A 24,289-nucleotide genomic window follows, 5' to 3' on the forward strand; every position below is an offset into this window, starting at 1 on the left:
AGTTCTGTGTGAAAAGTTTATTGAATGCCAATGTCAATAATATCTTAGGCTCCATTATACTGAAAGTTAACCATCTATCACACAGATCCCCTACAGATCATCTAACAAATATTTTTTTTTGTTGGTTCTCTCTGAAGTGCTTTTTGTTGGTCCTCTCTGAAGTCTCATCCCTTCATTTCTCCTGATGCAGACCTTCTCATCTCGCTGTGTCCTTCCTGCTCATGGAGACTCGCTCAGCTTCACTGTCATTGCTGGTTTCTCTTTTGAGGACCTGAGAAAGGAGCTGTCAGGTCTGAAAATGAGTCTGGAGAAGATCAGCCAGTGGGACATCAAGACATGGACTCCATCAGGTACAACACATGTTCATGTTGTTGTGAAATTCCTTTCGAAAGACCAGAATAACAAAAAGATTAAATTGAGCAGTAAGATGCATGATAAAGGATGGTTCTTTAACACATTGTAATGTGATGTGTTCATTATTTTGCAAATGACAGTTAGAACTTTCTAGCCCAGAGATGAAAGTACTCCAAGTAAACTCCTGTGCTGAAATCAGTGCATTAATGATGGCAGACCCACTTGGAAATAACAAGTTCTTTTCTTTTAAGAACTCATCACAATGTATGACTCTACCTAGCAGAGCTTTAAAATACAACCCAGTTCTCTCCAGTGTTACCTGTTGGTGCTTACAGCTGAGCAGTAATAACTCATGAGACATTGGCAAATTGAGAAACATCCTGAACCATCAGAACGAACAGATCTGAGACATATAGGACCATAGTGCATCTGTGAACTTGAGCACAGAGAAACGGCACTGCAGCATATGCATTCCTAGGATTAAGAAGACCATGGAGGGTTGCAGCGCAATTACATTACTGGAAAGATTTTGGCCTGTGATTTTTACATGTTTGTTGAGTAGCACCATAGGATTCACTTTTGACCAAGATTTCTTATATTACAATTTTTCAGTCATAATGATCAATAGATTGTTCTTCAACATGCTCAGTAAATGCCTAACCATTCATGCAAAGGACAGCTTGTTTCTCCATTGATGGCAGTTCTATTTCCACTACTGCTAAGCAACCTGCTATCAAGGTGGCAGGAGCTTCTGGGCTGCATCCATTTCTCCTCTTTCCGTGTCAAATTTGGAAACTTTACTATTCACAAAGATGTGTAACTAAAAGTTGATAGCCAAACTTTTCTGTCCTTTAATTATTACAGTTGCTGGCATTTAGCTTTACACGCTTACAAAAGCAAAATTTAGAAATACTTCAACAGTTATTACTCATATCAGCATCATTCTGAATGCATGATGGTTCTTTCTCCTGTTAACTATGTTCTTTCAGATCACTTGGATTTGTCAATAAATACTCAGTTTGGAAACAGAACTGTGAGGCATCTAGATTAAAATGGTATTTCAGGGTTTAGTCACATTCGTAGAATCTCAAACCTGAATATGGAGACTAAAATATTAAACGGTCAGCTGACATATAACAACTGGAATGTGAAAAAGATGGTGGAGAAAGGTGGTCCTCTAAAGACAAAGGATATTAATGTGCTAATAGATTAGTCAGGGTTTAATGGGAATACAACATGTCTTAAGTTAGAAAGTTGGACATGAGAGCTTTAAAGGGAATCAAAAAAGTTATACATTTACTGGTGCTCAAGAACTGAAAGAATCGACAAGTATAAGAAAGCTGTGTACACAGTACAGTCTGATTACTTCTACAAATTAATAAATGAAAGTATAAATACCCAGGAAATGTTTTAGAACTCTTTGACACAATTCAATAAAATTAGTGTATGTAGTTGTGACCTTATGTATGTCATTAAAAATAAACTTGATAACACGAGATCAAACAGCCAGACTCCAGCATTAGTGACATTGGATCAGATCAGGTCACCCCTTACACTTGCCACCTTAATAAAATTAAACTGCTTTTTAAAATTGAATTTATAAATGAAACCCATTACCTGCTGCTTAGGCCCACCTCTACTTAGGTAGTTGAAAATCTCTCTTGCAGTTCCAAAACAAAATCTTCACGACACTTCACTGTGCCTTTCTACTCGGCCCCAGTGCAGAAGATGCAGTAACTCGTTTCATAAACGATATTCTCATTTCTTCATATTCACTAAAGGCCACCATTATTAAGACATTTGAGAATTAAGGTAAATGACAATTGTCACTTACATTTTTTTTTCTTTCAGTTTCATATTTTGCTCTTCATTGTTTGTAAAGTTTGTAGTTCCTAATAAACACTCAAAGTCATTTAGTTGTTTAATTTGAAATCAAGTAGAGACTCACAGAACCTCAATTTACTGTATATTAAAGAGAGACACGTAGGAGACATGACGTCTTGTGGCCTCTACGAACGAAAAGAAGAAGAAGAGCTGAGGAAAGAAATCTTGAGTAAGAACTGAGCTTAACGTGTTTGGTGAGTGGCGAGTGACTTAGTGTGCGTCACAGGCAGACACAGCCATGTGCCCGACTCAGCTTTCTCTTTTATTTAATCACTTCATACTCACAGTGCACCGCGTCTGGTGAATGATTCTGTTCACAAGCACTTCATGATAAGCAGATGCAAGAAACTGGAGCATGTTGCCTAAGAAAATGACATCTACATGAGGAATAAACTGCTGTTACACAGAAATTCAGAAAACAAGAGTGTATTGAAACACTTCTTAAACATGTTGAGGGAGTCAGCAGGTGGGGATCTTCATTCGAACTGTTGACACCGTGTGTTTAATGAGTTTATTCACTATGTGTTATGGAAGACAGCCTGGACATAGACAGGTAGACATGGTTTAAGCACCACGCACACATTTATTTACAGTCTTAATATTTACACAAGTGCACACAACCCCCAATACTCCCCCAAAGTCCAGGCCTCACAATGCCTCTTTCACTCTTCAGGCCGCCTCCACTCCTCTCCACCAAGACCTCGTCTCTCGTCCTCCCGACTCCAGCCAAGGAATGGAGGGAGGAGGCCTCTTTTATCCCCACCTGGACATGCTCCAGGTGTCTCCCGATTAGCACTGGCACTACACAGTGTGGCGGAAGTACCGGCTGCGCACCCAGAAGCACTCCGGGTGTCCCTGATCTTATTCCCCCCTAGCACTTCTGGGTGTGGCGGAAGTACTGAGGGCCAGGGCTCCTCAGGCATTTGAGTGCCCCCTGGTGGTGACCACGGGCCCCTATAGGGTTGAGCTTCCAAGCTCAGGTCCCATGGTCCCCAAAGCCACCAGGGCGGTCGCCCCCTCGTGGTCTGGAAAAGGCGCAAGCCTTCCTCCGGTCCTCCTGGCCATCCCGACTGGGTAGCAGCCCCAACCACTCGCCAAAGTGTACATTCTGCTTTTTCTTTTTATTACAAAACCATGTTTTATGCTTCAGCTGCTTGTTGTTTTGTGTTTTATTTATACCTGCAGTACATTTGTAATACATGTTTAAACATTGAACTAACATTAAACAATGCCATCTTAACAGTTTCCATTCTTCTCTTTGTGTTTATTTTCAGGTCACGAAGCTCCACTTGTCACCCTACAGTCTCCTGAACCTCAGAACAGAGACGAGTTTTTACAATGTGAGTGACTTTATGATTTGACTGAATGGATCATCACAATAGAAATCGTTTCTCTTTTTATGTCCTAGACCAGGGTTATGATATTTAAGTGTAGCCAACAGAAAGAGCTGTGTTGAGTGTTTGATGAGCTGAAAATGATGGTTGTCTTGAGACTAGGGCATTATGGGAAAGAAAGACTGAGGAAGGAGAAATACCAAAGCAGTCAAGTGAATTCACTAGAAGAAAAACATGAAATCATGTCAACTACACCAGGTCCGCCTGTCACACAAGTCTTCCTTCAATTTAATTTTTATTTTTCCATATTTATTTAACATGTAATGCTGCTTTCTTTTTAGGTTTTCCAGTCTCTCCTTTCTGTTGCTTTTCCATTTCAGTCATTCCGTTATAGTAATGGTAATAATGTGTTTATACAGCACATTGCATGTAAAGAGCACAGCCCAATGTGTGTCACACAAAAAATTACAATGTCCACTACCATTAGCATGTACAGTAATGTGAAAAAGTAAGCACATCCCATGGAATAGATTTTCTATTTAACACTAGAATTACCAGAGCCTATGAAAAAACTTGTAATTCCATTCCACCTTAAATCGCTTTGCACCTCTCCATCAGCGTCTTTTGTCCTGTAAATGTGTCGATAAGCAGCAAGCAGCCTGCTATCACATCCCCCCACCCTGCACAGTTTTCTCAGCTCAAGTCTGTTTACCTGCATGTCAGTTGCGTAGAGTTGTGTAGAGTGAGAAGTCAAAGATCGTTGTAGACACGGAACACACCTGAAATGCATGTGTTCCCAATAACGATACAGTATTTATAAAAGGTGTGATTTTGCTAGACTTCACTCACTCCATACAACTCTAAGCAACTGACATGTAGGTAAACAGACTTGAACTGGGAAAACTGTGCGGCGTTGGGTGGATGTAATAGCAGGCTGCTTGCTTCTTATCGACACATTTACAGGACAAAAGACGCTGACGGAGAGGTGCAAAGCGATTTAACACTAGAATTACCAGAGCGTACGAAAAAACTCGTAGATCTGTCCCACCTTAAATCGCTTCTTTAAAACGTTCGCAGCTCTCCGCCAGTGTCTTTTGTCTTCTAAATGTGCAGATAAAGATAAGCTGCCAGCAGCCGGCTATTCCATCCCCCCACTGACTTAGAACATGCACAAACTTCTCCCAGCTCATGCCTTGATTGATTATCTGGGAGTGAAGTGGAGTTTTAGAGTGGAAATAATAAATCACTATTTGGAACACACGCATTTCATGTGTGTTCCGTTTCTACAGTAATCTGTGTAAACACATTTTTAAAACAGAGCTGTTTTTCATATTGTAGTAGTAACTGACAAAATGTAGGCATAAACTATATAATGTATGAAGCCTGAAGTCCAAATATCAAAGAAACACTTTCACAAAGGTACAAATATAACAGAACAAATGCGGTTTTATAAAAAAATATAACTGCAGAAAAAAAAGCTGCCTTAGCACGTGATGTTGATACACATTTACAATGACTGCATCTGTGGCACAATAGTATCAGCTGCTGACTAGAAATCAAACAGTCACAAGTTCGATCCCGCCCGACTCTGTTTTGAGAAGTGAGCTGCTCTTATTCTTACTATTTTAGAATAAAAACATACATTTGATTTCAGTCTGTAACCACTGGTGTAATGTATGATATTTCTAAAGGTTAGCTTTTTTATTTTTATTATTATTCAGTTTTATTATTATCTCAGCCGCGTTCACAAGCCCAAACACCGACCCCCACATCCCCCCCCCCCTCCGCATTTCACACTGCTGTTTTCACATAGACACACTATAACAGAGGTAAACTCAGATTGTGACAACCCTTCTGCATCGGAGCAAGAATGCACATCGCACTTTTGCCATCGCTGTACTTTGTATATTTGTATATGTATATGGGAAGCTCTGCATTTTACTTGTGACTTTATGCTGTAAGAAGTAAGTAAATAAATAACAGTAAATAGGTAAATAACATTTGAAAACAATGCTCCGATGTAGAACACAAGCGACTCTACACGCTAGTGTGTAGATCTGGACAGTGTATGTACCCCCAAAAAAAGTCTAACTGCATTCTTGTACCATTGATTGCATACTAAAGTGTCAGCAGGCACTTTTTGTGGCATTACACGTATTTTTTGAGCATGCCCTCTGCACTCTGCTTGTGACTTTACGCTGTAGGAAGAAAGTAAATACAGTAAATAAAAGTAAATTGCGTCATAAAATTATTTCTTCAAAATGTCACATATATTTGTCTCTTTCCTTTTTAAAAATGTGCGTTGATCACCGCCAGCATGTTGTAGCACACAGCAACTGGCCACCTGCATGTTCTTGCGCGCACTGAATAAGAGACAAATATTTGTGACGTTTTGAAGAAATCATTTTATGACGTGAATAGTACCAATCAGAAAACATCGTCACAGTAATGCAATATTATTACAACGAAAAGCGTCAGATAGGGTTTGAATTTATGCTGGCGCTATTACTTAGAGTCAGAACAGGAGCTTATTCAGTGTGCGCAAGAACATGCAGGTGACCAGTTGCTGTGCCTGCTGGCACTTTAGTACGCAAGCAATCATACGAGAATGCAGTTAGACTTCTTTTTGGGGCAAATACACCGTCCAGATCTAAACACTAGCGTGTAGAGTCGCTTGCGTTCTATATCGGAGCATTGCTTTCGAATGTTATTTACCTATTTACCTTTATTTATTTACTTACTTCTTACAGTGTAAAGTCACAAGTAAAATGCATAGCTTCCCGTGTACATATACAAAGTAGAGCGATGGAAAAAGTGCGATGTGCATTCTTGCTCCAATGTAGAAGGGTCGTCACGATCTGAGTTTACCTCTGTTATAGCGCATCTATATGAAAGCAGCAGTGCCAAATGCGCATGGTGGGGGTGGGGGAGTGTTTGGACTTGTGAACGCGGCTGAGATAATAATAAAACTGAATAATAAAAAACAAAAAAACAGAGCGAACCTTTAGAAGTATCATACATTACACCGGCTGTTACAGACTGAAGTCAAATGTATGTTTTTATTCTAAAATAGTAAGAATAAGAGCAGTTCACCTTTCAAAATGGAGTTGTACAGGATCGAACTCATGACCTTTTGATTCCCAGTCAGCAGCTGATACTATTGCGCCGCGGAGGCAGTCGTTGTATACGCGTGTCAATATCGCATGTTAAGGTGGCTTTTTTTTTCTGCAGTTATATTTTTGAATAAAAGCGCACTTGTTCTGTTATATTTGTACCTTTTGTGAAAGTGTTTCTTTGATATTTGGGCTTCAGGCTTCATACATTATATAGTTTATGTCTACATTTTGTCATTTACTACTACAATATGAAAAACATTTCTGTTTTAACAATGTGTTTACACAGATTACTGTAGAAACGGAACACACATGACATGCGTGTGTTCCAAATAACAATCTATTATTTCCACTCTAAAACTCCACTTCACACCCAGATAATCAATCAAGGCATGAGCTGGGAGAAGTTCGTGCACATTCTAAGTTGGTGGGGGGATGGAATAGCTGGCTGCTGGCAGCTTGTCTTTATCAGCACATTTAGAAGACAAAAGACGCTGACGGAGAGGTGCGAGCGGATTTAAGAAGTGATTTAAGGTGGGATGGATCTATGAGTTTTTTCGTAGGCTCTGGTAATTCTAGTGTTAAGGTGCAACGGACCTACAACTTTTTTCGTAGGCTCTGGCAATTCTAGTGTTAAACATTTGTGGGCATATCAAGACTTGATCTTCATTTAAGCAGTATCACTAGATAAAGGTGATGAAATGACAAAAGTCAGTCAGTCATTATCCAACCCGTTATATCCTAACTACAGGGTCACAGGGGTCTGCTGGAGCCAATCCCAGCCAACAAGGCAGGAACCAATCCTGGGCAGGGCGCCAACCCACCGCAGGACACACTAGGGACAATTTAGGATGGCCAATGCACCTAACCTGCATGTCTTTGGACTGTGGGAAGAAACTGGAGCACTCGAAGGAAACTCACGCAGACACGTGGAGAACATACAAACTCCACACACGGAGGACCCTGGAAGCAAACCCAGGTCCCCTTACTGCGAGGCAGCAGCACTACCACTGCACCATAATGGCAACTAAATGACAAAAGTGAAAACAATGAATTGACTTTGCAACTAAAAATCAACAGATATGCCATTTTCATCCAACTACTCTACGAGCTCTACTAACTGGTGTTGCCCCCTCAAGTCAGCATTTCAGCTAAATGTCTAGCAGTCACTCATCTGAACACATAGTGCAGCGTTTCTCAACCTTTAAGTGTTTGCGACCCGAGTTTTCATAACAGTTTGAATCGCGCCCCCCTAATGTTTTTTTGAAATGAGCCCACTAATACCAATTTAGATAGATAGATAGATAGATAGATAGATAGATAGATAGATAGATAGATAGATAGATAGATAGATAGATAGATAGATAGATAGATAGATAGATAGATAGATAGATAGATAGATAGATAGATAGATAGATAGATAGATAGATAGATAGATAGATAGATAGATAGATAGATAGATAGATACTTTATTAATCCCAAGAGGAAATTCACACACTCCAGCAGCAGCATACTGATAAAAAAACAATATTAAATTAAAGAGTGATAACAATGCAGGTATAACAGACAATAACTTTGTATAATGTTAACGTTTACCCCCCACTCCCCCCCCCCCCCCCCCCCCAGGTGGAATAGAAGAGTCGCATAGTGTGTTGGAGGAATGATCTCCTCAGTCTGTCAGTGGAGCAGGACAGTGACAGCAGTCTGTCACTGAAGCTGCTCCTCTGTCTGGAGATGATCCTGTTCAGTAGATGTGGTGGATTCTCCATGATTGACAGGAGTCTGCTCAGCTCCCGTCACTCTGCCACGGATGTCAAACTGTCCAGCTCTGTGCCTACAATAGAGCCTGCCTTCCTCACCAGTTTGTCCAGGCGTGAGGTGTCCCTCTTCTTTATGCTGCCTCCCCAGCACACCACCGCATAGAAGAGCACCTCAACCGTCTGCTAGAACATCTGCAGCATCTTATTGCAGATGTTGAAGGATGCCAGCCTTCTAAGGAAGTATAATCTATTATTGTTATTGTCTGTCTGTATACCTGCATTGTTATCACTCTTTAATTTAATATTTTCTTTATCAGTATGCTGCTGCTGGAGTATGTGAATTTCCCCTTGGGATTAATAAAGTATCTGTCTATCTATCTATCTATCTATCTATCTATCTATCTATCTATCTATCTATCTATCTATCTATCTATCTATGTATCTATCTATCTATCTATCTATCTATCTATCTATCTATCTATCTATCTATCTATCTATCTATCTATCTATCTATCTATCTATCTATCTATCTATCTATCTATCTATCTATCTATCTATCTATCTATCTATCTATCTATCTATAAACAGCGATTAGCACAAACTCCTTGGGGTGCTGCGTTTGCAGTTTAGCGACAGCAGAATGGATGATGTCACTCGCTATCTCCACGTCCGCCCGAGGAGGGATGTAAACAATAACAACAATGTCTTGTCCAAACTCTCTGGGCAAGTATTTTTTTGTTTGTTCTTAATTAATTAATTAATTTTAATTAATGATATATCATAGATGCATATTATATTATACCTACTTAACTTTTATCGACATTTATCTAACTCTATATTTTTTTTTCTAGTATCAGAATGTAGTTTAAGTTAATTTGTTTTGGTTTCAATAGATGGATTTTTCATATTTTTGATTCTTGTTTTCTTTTTTTCACATCTTCGCACCCCCCTTTTTGTTACTTCGCGCCCCACAGATTGAGAACCACTGACATAGTGCAGAGAACCAAACAGGTGACACAGAGGAGATCCTTCCAAACTTATCTTTAACAAAATCATATGTGCTGTGCTTTCCTATATCATTCACCAGCTGTTAATGAAGCCATCATCACGACTTGTCTGAATGTCAGTCACACAGGACAATCACAAAGGTCATCAGGTGGGTCCTCTCCTCTCCGATGGTAGATTTAAGGCCCACGACACTAAGAAGGTTTCAACAAAGCGTGAGAATTCTTACATGCACCCCCCTCCTTTCCTGATGACTGAGGCTCAGCTAATTCTAAAGTTAGTATTACTAAAACCATTAATATAAAACTCACTGTTTCCTTTTACGAAACTATTCTGTCAATCTCAAAAAGTCAGATCAGAGTTTCACAAAACAGACTTGTAATGTGAGCTTATATCGGCAACCTTTGAGATAAACTCAGATCGGAGTTGGGCCAAACTTGCTCATACTCATCTAGAGCAATTATCTAAAACCTTTAAAACCCTAAAATGAATAAATAAGCCATTGAATCCTAACATCTAAACACATATGCCCTCAAACTGAGCATTCAATATGTATCTCTTTAAACTAAATAAATGATTTAACAATTATCAATATCTTAAAATACAGCTAAGACTAAATTAAAAACCTCATATTTATACGAAACACCTCGCCATCTTTTCCCCACTCCATATTCTGCCACCTTAGTCATATCCAACGGTTTGCTTCCTCTGCTGCGCTAATCAGTTTTTTTACCACTTGCCTTAACTGACTTGCTGAGAAGCCATCAATGTTACTGATCTAACTACAAAGCTGTAGCAGCTTACCTCAAGGGCCTGCACGTGCAAAGCCCAACATCTCTGGGGGGCATTAGCTGCCATGTCTGCATATCTCGCTCTCTTCCTTTCATGATCTTCCTTAATTAATCCTTCCCACAGAACCGTTAATTCAATGAAGCAAACTATTCATTTCCTTTCTGACCACAATATCATATCTGGCTGCAAGTTACTCATAGCTATTTCATTTTGGGACTACTAGCTTTCCTTTAGGATCTACATTAAGCTTCCAATCACTAGCCAAACTTAACTGCCCCCCACTTTGTTTAGCCAGGCATACAGGGGTGTTGTTCTGCTTTTTCTTAACAAACACCTGCCTAATTACGCTGGCCTGCCTCACAGAATTTACTCCCTTCCCTTTTTCCTTCCAATACAGGGGCGACACATAATAGCACTTTATTATGCCTCTGTGTGTATCTTCCTTGGCTCCGACTAACATTTCAGTCTGACACAATGCGCTGTAGTGAAGCAATGCCTGCACATAACACACAATTCAGGTCAGCTCCTCTCCACACCATCATATTTTTTGGAGACAGGAGCACATCATAAATTGCTCCAATAAGGAACTTCACCCTACCAGACTCCATCTCCCACCATTCTCTTCAGTTCAGCCGCCTTTTCTCCAGGATTTCCCAATTTAGCCACTGACTTTACCTTCCTTGAGAAGCCACTGCTGCATATCTGCCTAACTCCTCCACCACCATGTCTCCACTCCCCTACCCTACTCCAAAAGGACTTCCTAATTTGATAACCGAACCCCACCCTGCTATATTGCACGTTGCCCACTTCTTCTTTGAGGCTCAGATCTGCTGCTGCCTGCTTCACTGCTGCCTTAGGGTCCCATTTACATTCTGTTTTAACTGAAATTTCATCCTTTCTTACTACTGTGTTTTTGGACTGAGACATGTTAAGTGCGACTTTGCCTTTGCACATTTGAACTCTTCACCAAGTTGGGTACTGGTAGCTCAAACAGTCCCTTGCCATATAAAGCACTTTTGCTTTGGCACTGTGGAACTCCAAACCATTTCCTTAGATATGCATTAACCATCCGTTCACACTTCTCCACTTGGCAAATGCCAATGTCATAAATAATTAAAGGGCACATAATCTGTGTGAACAGCCCAAGCTGCAGACACCACACTTTAAATTAGTCTGGCAGTCCACATTCATTAATACTTTTAATTCCACTAATGAATTGCTGGTTTATGTCTTGGACTTTTGCCTGGTAGTTCACATTCATCGATACTTTTAACTCTAGAATCCCTGAAGCTCATGTTTTTTTTGTTGTCCCTGACATCCTTAAATTTTCCTGACACACACCAAGAAGCTCGCTGCTCCTTATCACTGCGCTGTCAGCCTGCTTTTGTTTTACAAATGTGTGGTTTAACAGAATGCAGCCTGCTACCCCCCACCCCTCAGTCAGATGAAGGCATCACCCTTCTGAAATCCTCACAGCTGAACTCTGTGTCAAAGTGTTTACCTGGTGATGTGTTTGTAAGGAATTGTATAGGTAATGAAATAGCGTGATTTGAAATACACGTGTGTTCTGTGTCTACAACGATCTGTGCAAATATAGAATGAAAGAGGAAATGTGAGGCAAGAAATACTGAAGACACGGCTAAAGTAGAAAAATGTTTTCATATGTTATAGTAATAATGGCAGTTTTGATGTGAAGTGTAGGATGTGCGAAGCCCAAATATCCAAGAAACACTTTCACAAAAGGTGTAACAAAACAACTTTCAAGAATAAAGCCAAAGAAAAGAAATTGTTCAATGGACATGTCGCTGAAGCCCAACTATCAGTCGGTACAAAGCAAAAGACGTGCATACATGTGTGTAGGTTTGCATGTTTCATTTTCAAACAGTTGTCACAGTGTTAACGCTGCTTTGTCACAAATCTGTGCAGTGGATGAGCTGGAGTTTAGCAATGGAGAGGTAATAGGTTCAACTTCTGCGTTTTCTCTGCATTTAGCGCTGTGAATAGTGAGCTACTATTATTATTATTATTATTATTAACATATAATAAAAACATACATTTGATATATGAAAATTATTCAGAGCCCTTAGAAGTTCAAAGACATCAATGGACTGTCATGACATCTCAAGCAGACTGATTCCTCTAATGAGTGTCACCAGAGTCTTCAGACGCTCTGCAAAGTCCTCACTCAGTTGTGTTGTGTCATGGTGTGCCTCACACTGAACATGGACAAGAAAAGAAGAAGAGGGAAGGAAGAATGTCACAACCAATCATGGTCAAGGTGAAGCCTAGAAGACCACCTCCAAAGAGCTTCATGTTCCAGTAACCACAGTAGCTAACATTATCAAGATGATTAAGGTCCACAGGACTGTAGCCAGCATCCCTGGATGTGACCACAAGAGTAAAGCTGACCCCAGATTGGAAAGAAAGATTGTATAAATGGTGGAGAAAGAACCAAGGAAAACACCAAGACAGATTCAGTCAAACCTTCAAGATCAAGGGACAGTAGCTTCATGTCACTCCATTTGTAGCTTTCTGGATTAAAGTGGGATGAATAGTTAAAGAGACCAATTCTGAAACAGAGATACAAAAAAAGGTTTTCTAAAAGGCATGTTGACAGGCCACACTTCTGGAGAAGGTCCTTTGGACTGATGAAACTAAATGAGAGCTTCATGGTAAAGAACAGCAGCTCTGTGTCTGCAGAAGACAAAACAAGGTGTTCAAAGAAAAACATGAAACGTGGAGGAGGTCATTAATGTGATGGGGCTGCTGTGCTGAAATTGTGCAGGACACAAGAAAATCAGAAGATCATCAAGACATTCTGGAGTAAACATCACAAAGCTCTGTCTCAGGTGCAGGTCAAGGGTCCTCCAAAATATATAAGTAAGACCACACAAATACGGTGGAAATTGCAATGGGATGTTCTGAAGTGGTCTGCTATGAGGCCTGAACTTAAAGAACTGAAAATCAAACTTGGGAGAAGAAGTCCATCAAACCCCAAGAAGATGAAGAAAAATGGCCATTCAAGTTAGCATTTGATGGCAGTTACAACCTCAGAATGGTGTGCTTTTTTGTCCTTGATGTTTTCATTTGTTTACTTTTTTTTTTTAAATAATATGTTAAAGGATAAGTTTTTGTATTTTTCAAGTCAAAGTTATTTCTTCAGAATCGTGGTATTTATTATTTGCCCCATAAAGAAGTATTTTTATAACCCTTAAAAACACCTTGTGTGTTCTTGCATCTTGCAATGGAGCTGAAGGGTTTGCTGGTCTGTAGATGAATGACAACGCCATTTTGAACACAGCAAAGGGTTTGATTTAAGAAAACATGGATTTTTACACGCTGAGACTCGTCTATTCAGGTAGTCAACTTCAAGCGCTGAGAACAAATGCCAGTGCCGGTGTGGTTCCCTATTTACCTGACGTGGTAAGAAGGTGGTATCGTGGCAGCAGAGCCGGCGCTAAGCTAAAAGCTAAGAGGCTAACGAGAAAGTGGCGATACAAGCCTTCGGTACCTTCTGTGATTCTGGAAAATGTGAACTCACTACCAAATAAGATCGATGAACTGGCTGTGCTGATGAAAAATGTCAGGACGTACAGAGAATGCAGTTTGTTGTGTTTTAGTGAAACGTGGCTAACAACTAACACCCCAGATGCTAATGTGGAGCTACCCGGGTTTAGCACAGTTAGAGCGGACAGAGACGCAAATACCTGTGGGAAGCTGAAAGGAGGAGGACTTGCACTCTATGTGAACACAAGGTGGTGCAACTCTAGACATGTTAACGTCAAAATCTCCACTTGCTGCAGGGACATCGAACTGTTGGCCGTAAGTCTGCATCCCTATTACTTGCCCAGAGAGTTTGGACATGTCATTGTTGTTATTGTATACATCCCTCCTTGGGAGGACATGGAGATAGCGGGTGACATCATCCATTCTGCTGTTGCTAAACTACAAACGCAGCACCTTGAGGCACTTGTGCTAATCACTGGAGACTTTAGCCATGTGACACTGGACAAAACATTACCTGCCTTGTCGTAGACGTAGTATGTGGACTGTAACACCCGGGGAAATAGGACTATTGACCTACTGTATGCAAACGTTAAAGACGCATACAGCGCCACCCCACTGCCTGCGCTTGGGAAAGCAGATCATAACCTGGTTCTGCTTCAGCCTCACTACAAACCAAGAGTGAGGGTCCTACCTAAAACCACACGCTCATTCAGGAAGTGGTCCCCTGAGGCAGAGCAGGCTCTGAGAGACTGCTGTGGAACTACGGACTGGGATATCCTGCAGGGATCACATAGTGAGAACATTGAGGAGGTTGTTGACTGCACTACTGACTACATCAACTTCTGTATGGACATTGTAGTTCCAGTAAGAACAGTATGCTGCTATGTCAACAACAAGCCATGGATTACAAGTGACATCAAGGGCCTTTTAAACCAGAAGAAAAGGGCTTTTAAATGCGGTGATCAGCATGAGCTGAAGCGCGTGCAGAAGAAACTCCGAGTCCAGCTCAGGGAGGCGAAGGAGCAGTACAGGAGAAAGCTGGAGCAGAAGTTGCAGAATAACAGCATGAAGGAAGTGTGGGATGGGATGAAGATCATCACTGGCTACAGCTCGAAGTGGGGTGCCACCATCGAGAGAGACGTGAAGAGAGCAAACCAAATGAACAACTTCTTTAACAGGTTTGACCACCCTAACCCACTCTCACCTTGGAGTACTGCATCCTCCACCCATTTTTCTGCTGATACCAGCATAGGAGAGACATCCCCACCCACAATTACAGCAGTGCAGGTAAGCAGAGAGCTGAGGAGACTTTGTGCCAGCAAAGCAGTGGGTCCAGATGGAGTATCGACACGACTGCTGAAGGCCTGTGCATTGGAGCTGGGGAGTTCTCTACAGCGTATCTTCAACCTGAGCCTGGAACAAGGGAGAGTCCTGAGGCTTTGGAAAACATCTTGCATCACCCCAGTCCCAAAGGTATCACATCCTAGTGAGCTGAATGACTTCCGGCCTGTCGCTCTGACGTCACATGTGATGTGATGGCTGCTGCTTCACCACCTGAGGCCACAGGTGCATAACAGGAGAAGGTGGGAGCGGAGGATGCCATCATCTATATGCTACACCGATCACTCTCCCACTTGGACAGAGGCAGTGGTGCAGTAAGAATTATGTTTCTGGACTTCTCTAGTGCCTTCAACACAATCCAACCTCTGCTCCTTAGGGACAAGCTGACAGAGATGGGAGTAGACTCATACCTGGTGGCATGGATTATCTTACAGACGGACCTCAGTATGTGCGCCTCGGGAACTGCAGATCTGACATTGTGGTCAGCAACACAGGAGCGCCGCAGGGGACTGTACTTTCTCTGGTCCTGTTCAGCCTATATACATCGCACTTCCAATATAACTCGGAGTCCTGCCATGTTCAAAAGTTAGCTGACGACACTGCTATCGTGGGCTGCATCAGGAGTGGGCAGGAGGAGGAGTATAGGAACCTAATCAATGACTTTGTTAAATGGTGCGACTCAAACTACCTACAGCTGAACACCAGCAAAACTAAGGAGCTGGTGGTGGATTTTAGGAGGACCAGGCCCCTCACGGACCCCGTGATCGTCAGAGGTGACTGTGTGCGGAGGGTGCAGACCTATAAATACCTGGGAGTGCAGCTGGATGATAAATTGCACCGAGTGTGCAAAGGAGCAGACTGAAGTAAAACAAACCAATTATCAAGGGTTTACCGCATGTTGAGTTGCTCTTGTATAGGATATGGTAATAAAAGAAGAATGTTTCTGAGTGAGTAAACACACGGACACTAAGTTATACCACAACTTATATGGGGAGAACATCCAAACTCCACTGCAGGCTTGGACACTTTGAGGCAGGAGTGACAGCTCAGTGCTACCCCTCTGCTTATGCTAAAACATCTGCACTGATCTTATTAAACTTTAGCCTGTAGGGAAACTGGCATTGCTAAATTGGCCCTAGCATGTGTGTGTGTGTGTGTGTGTGTGTGTGTGTGTGTGTGTGTGTGTGTGCGTGTGCGTGTGTGTTTGCCCTGCTATGGACTGGCAGGTTAAGAAAATGGATGAACGGATGCCTATGATTTCTGTTCAGTTCTTGTCACTTGCCTGCAGGCTATGTGTATGCTCAATATTTACTCACTGAATCCATGATAATGAATACCTTCATCAATCCAGCGGCAGCACTGAATGTGTTTGTGAATAACAACATACGTAAGTTATAGTATAGTGTAAAGAATATAAGAGATTGTGTGACTTTGTTCTGTTATTGTCGTTTAGTTGTCTTCAGAACAGAGACAGCAATTCACATCCGGGCATCCACATTCAGTGTCAGTAAAGTCATTTCAGGATGAGTTTGCACCCCTGGCTGTGAAGGGTGTTCTGTGGAGGAAAACAAGCAGCAAAGTGAGAAACACAGCCAGTCTGCTTTAAAATGGCCGTATCTCAGAATATTGGTGTTCTTTTTATCTTTTTCAGTTATGTTTTTAAATGTATACAATATGCTTCACTTTAGAATGCAGTTTCATGTGGCAAATTATTGCATACCATGATTGAGAAAAAATAATTTTGACTTGAAAAATACCAAAGTCATTTAAATCCTAAATCAAAACCAAAATGTCGGTTCTATGGAATAAAGAATGGTGACTGGCAGTTACTGTACGTTTGTCAGTTTACACGTATTAAACAGAAAATGGACATTCTTGTTTAAATATCGGAAGGCATCAAACAAAAGATCTCAAAGGCATTATCTACTCTATATATATAAAAGCCTTAAAGTGCAACGATTTTGTGAAACGACTTAATGTGACTTTTTTATTTCACGTTTTTTGTCATGCTTTAAATCGGCTTATTTTAAAACCTACAGTACATATATCGAACTTTAATGTGAAGTTGTTAGATTTTCAGATTCTTATTCGATTTTTAAATTATAAACTAAAATATCAAGAAAGTCGTTGTTTTTATTTTTGATTGAGTAAACTTTCTTTCACAGGAACAAACTATTAAACAAAAAATGATCTCTTCATCCCACCAATGATTGTTTTTAGGTGATTTAGTTAGCTGAAGGTCGAGTTTTCTCCTGATTTTTCCTGTTATTTAAATGTGTAATGTTTTTAAAAAAGTTTTTTATCTATAAGAATGTCAGTTAAAATAAATGTATCATTTATTTAGTTTCTTATAAATACTCATTGAGCAAAGTGGACTTCAGTTTAATGGGAATACTCCAATCAGTAAGAGGATAAATGTTTTATTCTCATTTCATGATTTTTACTCTGTTTAATAATTAATTTTTCTTTTAGATATTTACAGAATTTTGTGATTTTGACTCCAATAAATAATAATATTTCTTTTGTACATTTACAGATTTTACTAACATTCTGGCCACAACTTGGCCCCCCTAGTACTGTATAATTCATTGACAGCTGTGAAAGGTGCTATATAGTAGAGAGACAAATATACTGATTGATCATATATCTAAAAAATAGAAAATAGTGACTTATAACTTCTATTGGAATAAAAGATTCAATGATGGTGTGATGATAAAATAAAGTCAGTCGTTCTTGTGGACAGTCCATTAGAACTCGGACCTCGACGTTGACCTTATGGCATTTCTTGTAATTCCAGACGACGGAGGCGCCTTACAAATGTCTGACTTGCCTGCCTTTCACTCGGTTGTCTGTTGTCGTCTTTTTGTGACTTCGTTTTTAATCCCCACAGATTCTGTCCAATCAGCACACATTTGAGTCTCATCAGTCAGAACAGCTCCTGATTGGTTCTTGTTAATTGTCTTGTTAATTGAAGGTGGGTGTCTCAGTTGTCCATGAGACCAACTTCATCATGTGAAATATGAAAACAAAGAGGATTGATTTAGAAACTGTTCTGTTAGGTAGAGTGTGGGCTGGGTGGTCTTTAGGCCTTGGACCCCCTGCAGATTTTGTGTTAATTTCAGCCTAACTGGAGAATTTTCAATGTTTTCTATCCTCCCAGCCATCTGACCGAACCTTGTTTTCTTGTTACTTATTCTTTAATATTATTGCCTGATCTTGATTGTCTTCTTTTCTTGTAACTTTCTCTTTGTCATCTTGTAAAGCACTTTGTATGAAAATGTGCTCCATAAATAAATGTTGCTGTTGTTTCTGTTGTGTTTCGCCCCAAGGTTATTATAGTTTTGTTATTAGTTATTAGTTTCTATTTCTATATTTTTTCTGACCTTACTTGGAAATTCAGTTTAGTTTTAGTTTTCCTTCATCGTGTATTTTTAGTTTTAGTTTAGTTTTTATTTCACAAAGACATTTCTGTTTTATTTTTATATCTATTAGTTTCAGTTTTAGTTTTAGTAATTATGGCATGGAGCTCCTACAGAGTTAGTTTTGTGTCACAATCAGACAGAACTGTACACTTAACAGATCTGGATATGAGTTTAATGTTAGTGGAAGCTTACTACACTGCCTGGTTTACTATCTGGTTTTGTGTTTGTCTGATAAAAACAAGCATAATCAAAACTAGACACTGAATATGAACGATTTTACACAATTTTATACTTTTTAAAATATTTTCTCATGAAAATCATAGGGGCTTAGGAAGAACAGGGCTCTTAGACTTGACTCAGTGTGCAGACCCCACCTACTGTAGCTGTATTGTGGGAAACAAAGAACAACAAGCATGTAGTGTGAAGGTTAGGGGCAGTGAGTCTTGAATAGACCACCATAAAGGACAGTAAACCCATAATGAGCAGAGCAAGAGCAGGTAATAGGAGTACGGAGAGGCATAAAACAACAGAGACAGCGTCTGTGATTAAGAACAATATATACATTATCTAAACCTGTTTATCCAGAGCAGGATCACAGAAAACCTGGAGCCTACCGCAGCAGGTTTGGATGTAAGGCAGGAATAATCCCTGGTATGCAATATGTATGATAAGGCTGATGTTAAGAACAAAAAGAATATGATATTTCAGTTATCTATTTTGAGAGAGAGAGAAAAACATTGAAAAAAGGGAGACAAATATTTTAAAATAGAATTCTGCTAATGGATTACTTTCACAATATCAGGTATTTTGAGTTAAAAAGATAAATTAATAAATATAGAATAAATACAAAAACCCATTAGTAGTTTTTCATCACTTGTCAGACTGTCTACCTTTGTTTGTATCACTTCGTTGTTAAACGATGTTTTTAAAGCAAGAGTGATTGGTCAGCAACAATATGCAGGTGTTGTATGATGACCTAGTCAGTCTCTCGATCAGCGCCGTTTTATTTTCAGAAGCCGGGGGTGCTCAGATATGGGGATGGATATTTGACGAGTAAACCGCAAGACAAGGATTATATTTTTATATGATGTACATTAAGGAACCATCAACAACAAATCAAATTAATAATATATTGAACAATTATAATAAAAGTAAAGTTGAATAAATTGGACTCCGCAGCTGTATAAATAAAAAAAAAATTGCGTATGTGTTCAGGTAAAGTACCACTTCCAGGTGATGGATTTGGTCCAAAAGTTAATACATATCTACAATTGTGGTGTAACAACCACATGCCGAATTTCATCCATCTATCTAGTTGCGTTTTTGAGATATCGTGTTTACACACACACACACACACACACGCACACACACACACGCACACACGCGCGCGCGCGCGCACGAACACACACAATTCCAATAAACAGTATTGTTGGACACTGGTTAGTTTATAATGTCAAGATTCATCAAAATATCGAGGTCGAATTTTTTCATGATTGCAATACTTTCTCTATACTTCGTATATGAGAAAGTAAAAATGATTTCTCCTGTGCGAAGTGAACTGAACTGCAACGTTACTCACTCGTGATTTTTCTGTCCATATGGTAAACGTTTTGTTGACCAGCACATTCTGATTTCAGCTGTTTGAATTACATCGTGATATACAACAAGCGCAAAGAAAGGCGGCATGTAAATCGCTTTCTATTTCTCACGCTTTACGCACCCGCACTCAGCTCGCTCTGTCACCTCACATGCTGTGTGAACAGCCGCCCTCCATCACCAGCTGCCGTTCACTGGATGAATATGTGCGGGCGGCTCGGGGTGGATGAATTTCTGTTTTAGACTTAAAACTGACAAGGGTTAAAAACTAACAGCAAGAATATTCTTTCAAAAATGAAAACTGAAAATATTTTAGTAAATTATTATTTTATTTCAGTTAGTCTTTCCAGCTACTTTACTAGTTTTGTTTAGTTTTTCATTTCGGTTTTGTTCATTATTTTATTTCAGTTTATGATAATGTTTCTTTAATAATAGTTTCAGTTTTGGTTTTAGTTTTCGTTAACTATAATAACCTTGCTCCGCCCCCAGTCCTGTTACACACTCCCAGATGTCCTCACTCATTTTCTTTTCTCTCCTTTCAGACTTCTGTCCACTCACACTGGACATCAACACGGCACACAGACTCCTCCATCTGTCTGAAGGGAACCAGAAGGTGACAAGTGAGAGGACAAAGGCTGAATATCCTGATCATCCTGACAGATTTGACTACTGGGAACAAGTTGTGTGCAGAGAGGCTCTGACTGGGACTCGCTGTTACTGGGAGGTGGAGTGCACTGGAGAAAGTCTGAGGATAGGAGTCGCATATAAAGGACTGAGCAGGAAAGGAAACAACAGGGAGTGCCTCTTTGGAAACAATGACACGTCTTGGGGTTTAGCCTGGTGTAATTCTAGGTACTCTGTGCATCACAATAACAAGGAGACTGCACTCAGCGCCCCCTACAGCCCCAGAATAGGTGTGTATCTGGACTGGCCTACTGGCTCTCTGTCATTTTATAGCGTCTCACACACAATGACCCTCCTGCACAGGTTCAAGACCCCCTTTACTGAGCCCCTCTATCCAGGGTTTGGGGTTTGGTTAAACTCCAGTGTAACAATCTGCCATCTGACACCAGGGGACCACTGACCAGTACCCTCCACCAGTCACTTAATGTCCCCACAAGCGTAGGTACTGTTTGTGTTTGTAGTTTGTAACAAAAAGAATTCTACAGGACAGGGATGAGAATGCAGGGTGAGTGTGGTTGTCAGGGTCCATTATTATTGGGTGTGAGTAACCAATCAGGTGTGTGTGTGTCATAGTGAGCGGTGGAGACACCTCAGACCTACAAATACCAGTCTGACCAGCAGGGGTCACTGGTAGTTCACAGCCACATGTGCTTCAGGCTGACATCCCAACAAATGCTGTGTCCACTGAGTGTCACTGAATGTCACCTGTTAAGGTCAACAGGCATGTGGTCATGCTGGAGCAGCACTACTGAAAGGCACTATATACAATACCAGTTATTTGATAAGTTGTGTTAACCGTTAGCATAGTCTGTCATGCCATGCTAGTGGCCTGAGAGACACAAACCCTTTTCTGTTCTTTCAATGTACTTGCATGCCTTTCACCAGCAGATGGCACATGAGAGCCCAGTTAGATGAAGAGGGAAGTAGGAGAGCAAAGCCATGAAACACATTCTGAGAGCAGATTAGGAAGAGTTTGACACAATCCATCTGAACACACGAACGTGAAGTGACGTGTGGAGACCTTTAGGTAGGCGCTGGCTGGAAAGGGCAGAGGGGGCACATTGAGGGGCGCAGTTGGTTACTTTAGAGGATCTCAGCTTCACTTCTGGGCTTGTGCTTGAATTTCCTTTTCTGTCCTTTTTAAGAAGAGTTTGATTACAATCAGAAATTGATGTTTTATATTTATTGCATTTTTAAGCAAGGTTTTTAAAAATGGTTACAAGGTCACGAAAATGTGATCCTGCTTTGTTTCATGTTTACAAAAAAGTGAATCAGTTCAAGTAGAGCAGGGGTCACATCACCATCAGACCACCAAACACAGCTGTTAATGGGTTAGGAGGGATTGTGACCCCAAGGCTGTCTGAAAGGCATTTAAAGATTTTGGTCCAAAATGATGTTGAGGTGGATCTCGCCCTGGAAACATTTTGGACAGTTTTAAGCAAGACAGATGTGCTCGATATATAATTTAGAGGTGAATAATTCTATGCTTTGTGCATATGGAGCTCGAGTGAAGTCTGCATTGTTAATTTCCAGTCCTTTTCTGATATATTAATTAAGAGATCTTTTCCCATTGTCCTCTTGGATCTTTGAAAGGGAGGGACTGTAAAATAATTTTATATACAGAAATGCTGTCTGAGTCCTCGAGACTGATCAATATTTTTTCTAGCATAGAGGAAGGTGTGAGATGAGGAAAATCAGGCAGCTTCTGTTTAACAAAGTTTCTAATTTGAAGATAGTGAAAGAAATGTGTAGCTGGAAAGTTACATTTAGAATGTAATTGTTCGTAGGATGCAAAGATGTTGTCTATGTACAGATCTCTAAGTGACTTAATCCCAAATGTTTTCCAGACATTAAAAACTGCATATGTTTGTGAAGGTTGAAAAAGTGGTTCTCATGCAGAGGTGACACAGATAAAAGCTTCGCCATCTTAAAATACTTTCTACATTGGTTCCATATTCTGAGTGAGTGAAGCACAATTGGGTTGTTAGTATATTGGCGATAACTTGCATTTATTGGGGCACAAAATAGGGAATATAAAGAAGTACTGCAGGATTTTACTTCTATTGCAGACCAGGCCCGTGTGTTTTTCCTCTATTTGTGTCCAGGTTTTTAAAGTTTGTATGTTTGCTGCCCAGTAATAAAACTGAAAGTTAGGTAAAGCCATGCCACCTTCTGCCGTAGGTCTTTGTAGGGTTGCTCTTTGGATACGTGGATGTTTTGAGTTCCAAGTAAATGAGCTTATGGATGAGTCTAATTTCTTGATTTATTGATGTATATTGGAATGTTTTGAAATAAAAAGAGAAGCTTAGGAAGGATATTCATCTTAACAATGTTAATTCTTCCAGCTATAGTGAGTAACTTAAATGAATTAAACAAGACATTGTGTAGCCCTAAACAGTTTAAGGAGTTTGCCTTCACTTTCATTTGAACTCTGATCTTGCACAAGTGTGAGTTTTGGCAGCCCAAGTCAAAGGGAGTCCCCCATTCTGTCCTGTCCTGTCCTCTCAACCAGGTGTTAATTCTGCAGCATGACCCGCTCTGCTCAAATTGCACTTGTTGTAGTGACAGACCCCCAGCACCAGATATTGGGACGCCACTCCACCACAGGGCACAAACACACAAATAATAACATCAGTTGTAATGCTGACCAGTAACTTTACATAACGGATTAGACAGAGCATCTTGTGCGTCTCCACTTGTTTATTACGACTAGCCGTGTTATTTATCTAAGACGGGTTGAAATCTAAGTAATCAATGCCCACCTCAGCGTATTGAGATGAATTGTTAGCAGGGCACCATCTATTGGACTCTTACTTGGAGTCTTACTCTGATATAAAACCAAAGAGAAGGGGCTGGGTGGTCAGGTCCATCTAGAAGTTTCATGGACATCTTAGCAATATACAGGGTGGTCCAGATCCATCCATCCATCCATTGTCTCCCGCTTATCCGAGGTCGGGTCGCGGGGGCAGCAGCTTGAGCAGAGATGCCCAGACTTCCCTCTCCCCGGCCACTTCTTCTAGCTCTTCCGGGAGAATCCCAAGGCGTTCCCAGGCCAGTCGAGAGACATAGTCCCTCCAGCGTGTCCTGGGTCTTCCCCGGGGCCTCCTCCCGGTTGGACGTGCCCGGAACACCTCACCAGGGAGGTGTCCAGGAGGCATCCTGATCAGATGCCCGAGCCACCTCATCTGACTCCTCTCGATGCGGAGGAGCAGCGGCTCTACTCTGAGCCCCTCCCGGATGACTGAGCTTCTCACCCTATCTTTAAGGGAAAGCCCAGACACCCTGCGGAGGAAACTCATTTCAGCCGCTTGTATTCGCGATCTCGTTCTTTCGGTCACTACCCATAGCTCATGACCATAGGTGAGGGTAGGAACATAGATCGACTGGTAAATTGAGAGCTTCGCCTTGCGGCTCAGCTCCTTTTTCACTACGACAGACCGATGCAATGCCCGCATTACTGCGGATGCCGCACCGATCCGCCTGTCGATCTCACGCTC

At 40.8% G+C, this 24,289-nt stretch overlaps 2 protein-coding genes across 6 annotated transcripts in view; one reads left to right on the top strand and one right to left on the bottom strand.

Moving 5' to 3' along the window:
- Positions 1-24,289, bottom strand: part of LOC114643536 (tripartite motif-containing protein 16-like protein) — a 385,751-nt gene that overhangs the window by 168,998 nt on the left and 192,464 nt on the right. The gene's annotated exons all lie outside the window — the stretch shown is intronic.
- Positions 1-24,289, top strand: part of LOC114643524 (tripartite motif-containing protein 16-like) — a 336,382-nt gene that overhangs the window by 14,783 nt on the left and 297,310 nt on the right. For 2 of the 4 annotated variants that reach the window (XM_051925868.1, XM_051925867.1), the window contains exons 4-6: positions 191-350; positions 3,513-3,578; positions 20,651-21,095. In XM_051925868.1, the coding sequence (XP_051781828.1) occupies positions 191-350; positions 3,513-3,578; positions 20,651-21,095 (671 nt within the window). Of the gene's footprint in view, positions 1-190; positions 351-3,512; positions 3,579-20,650; positions 22,276-24,289 lie in introns of those variants that run through there. The other 2 variants (XM_051925866.1, XM_051925869.1) reach the window with 2 other exon arrangements.

Source organism: Erpetoichthys calabaricus, chromosome 4 (genome assembly GCF_900747795.2).
Source record: "Erpetoichthys calabaricus chromosome 4, fErpCal1.3, whole genome shotgun sequence".
Lineage (NCBI taxonomy): Eukaryota > Metazoa > Chordata > Cladistia > Polypteriformes > Polypteridae > Erpetoichthys > Erpetoichthys calabaricus.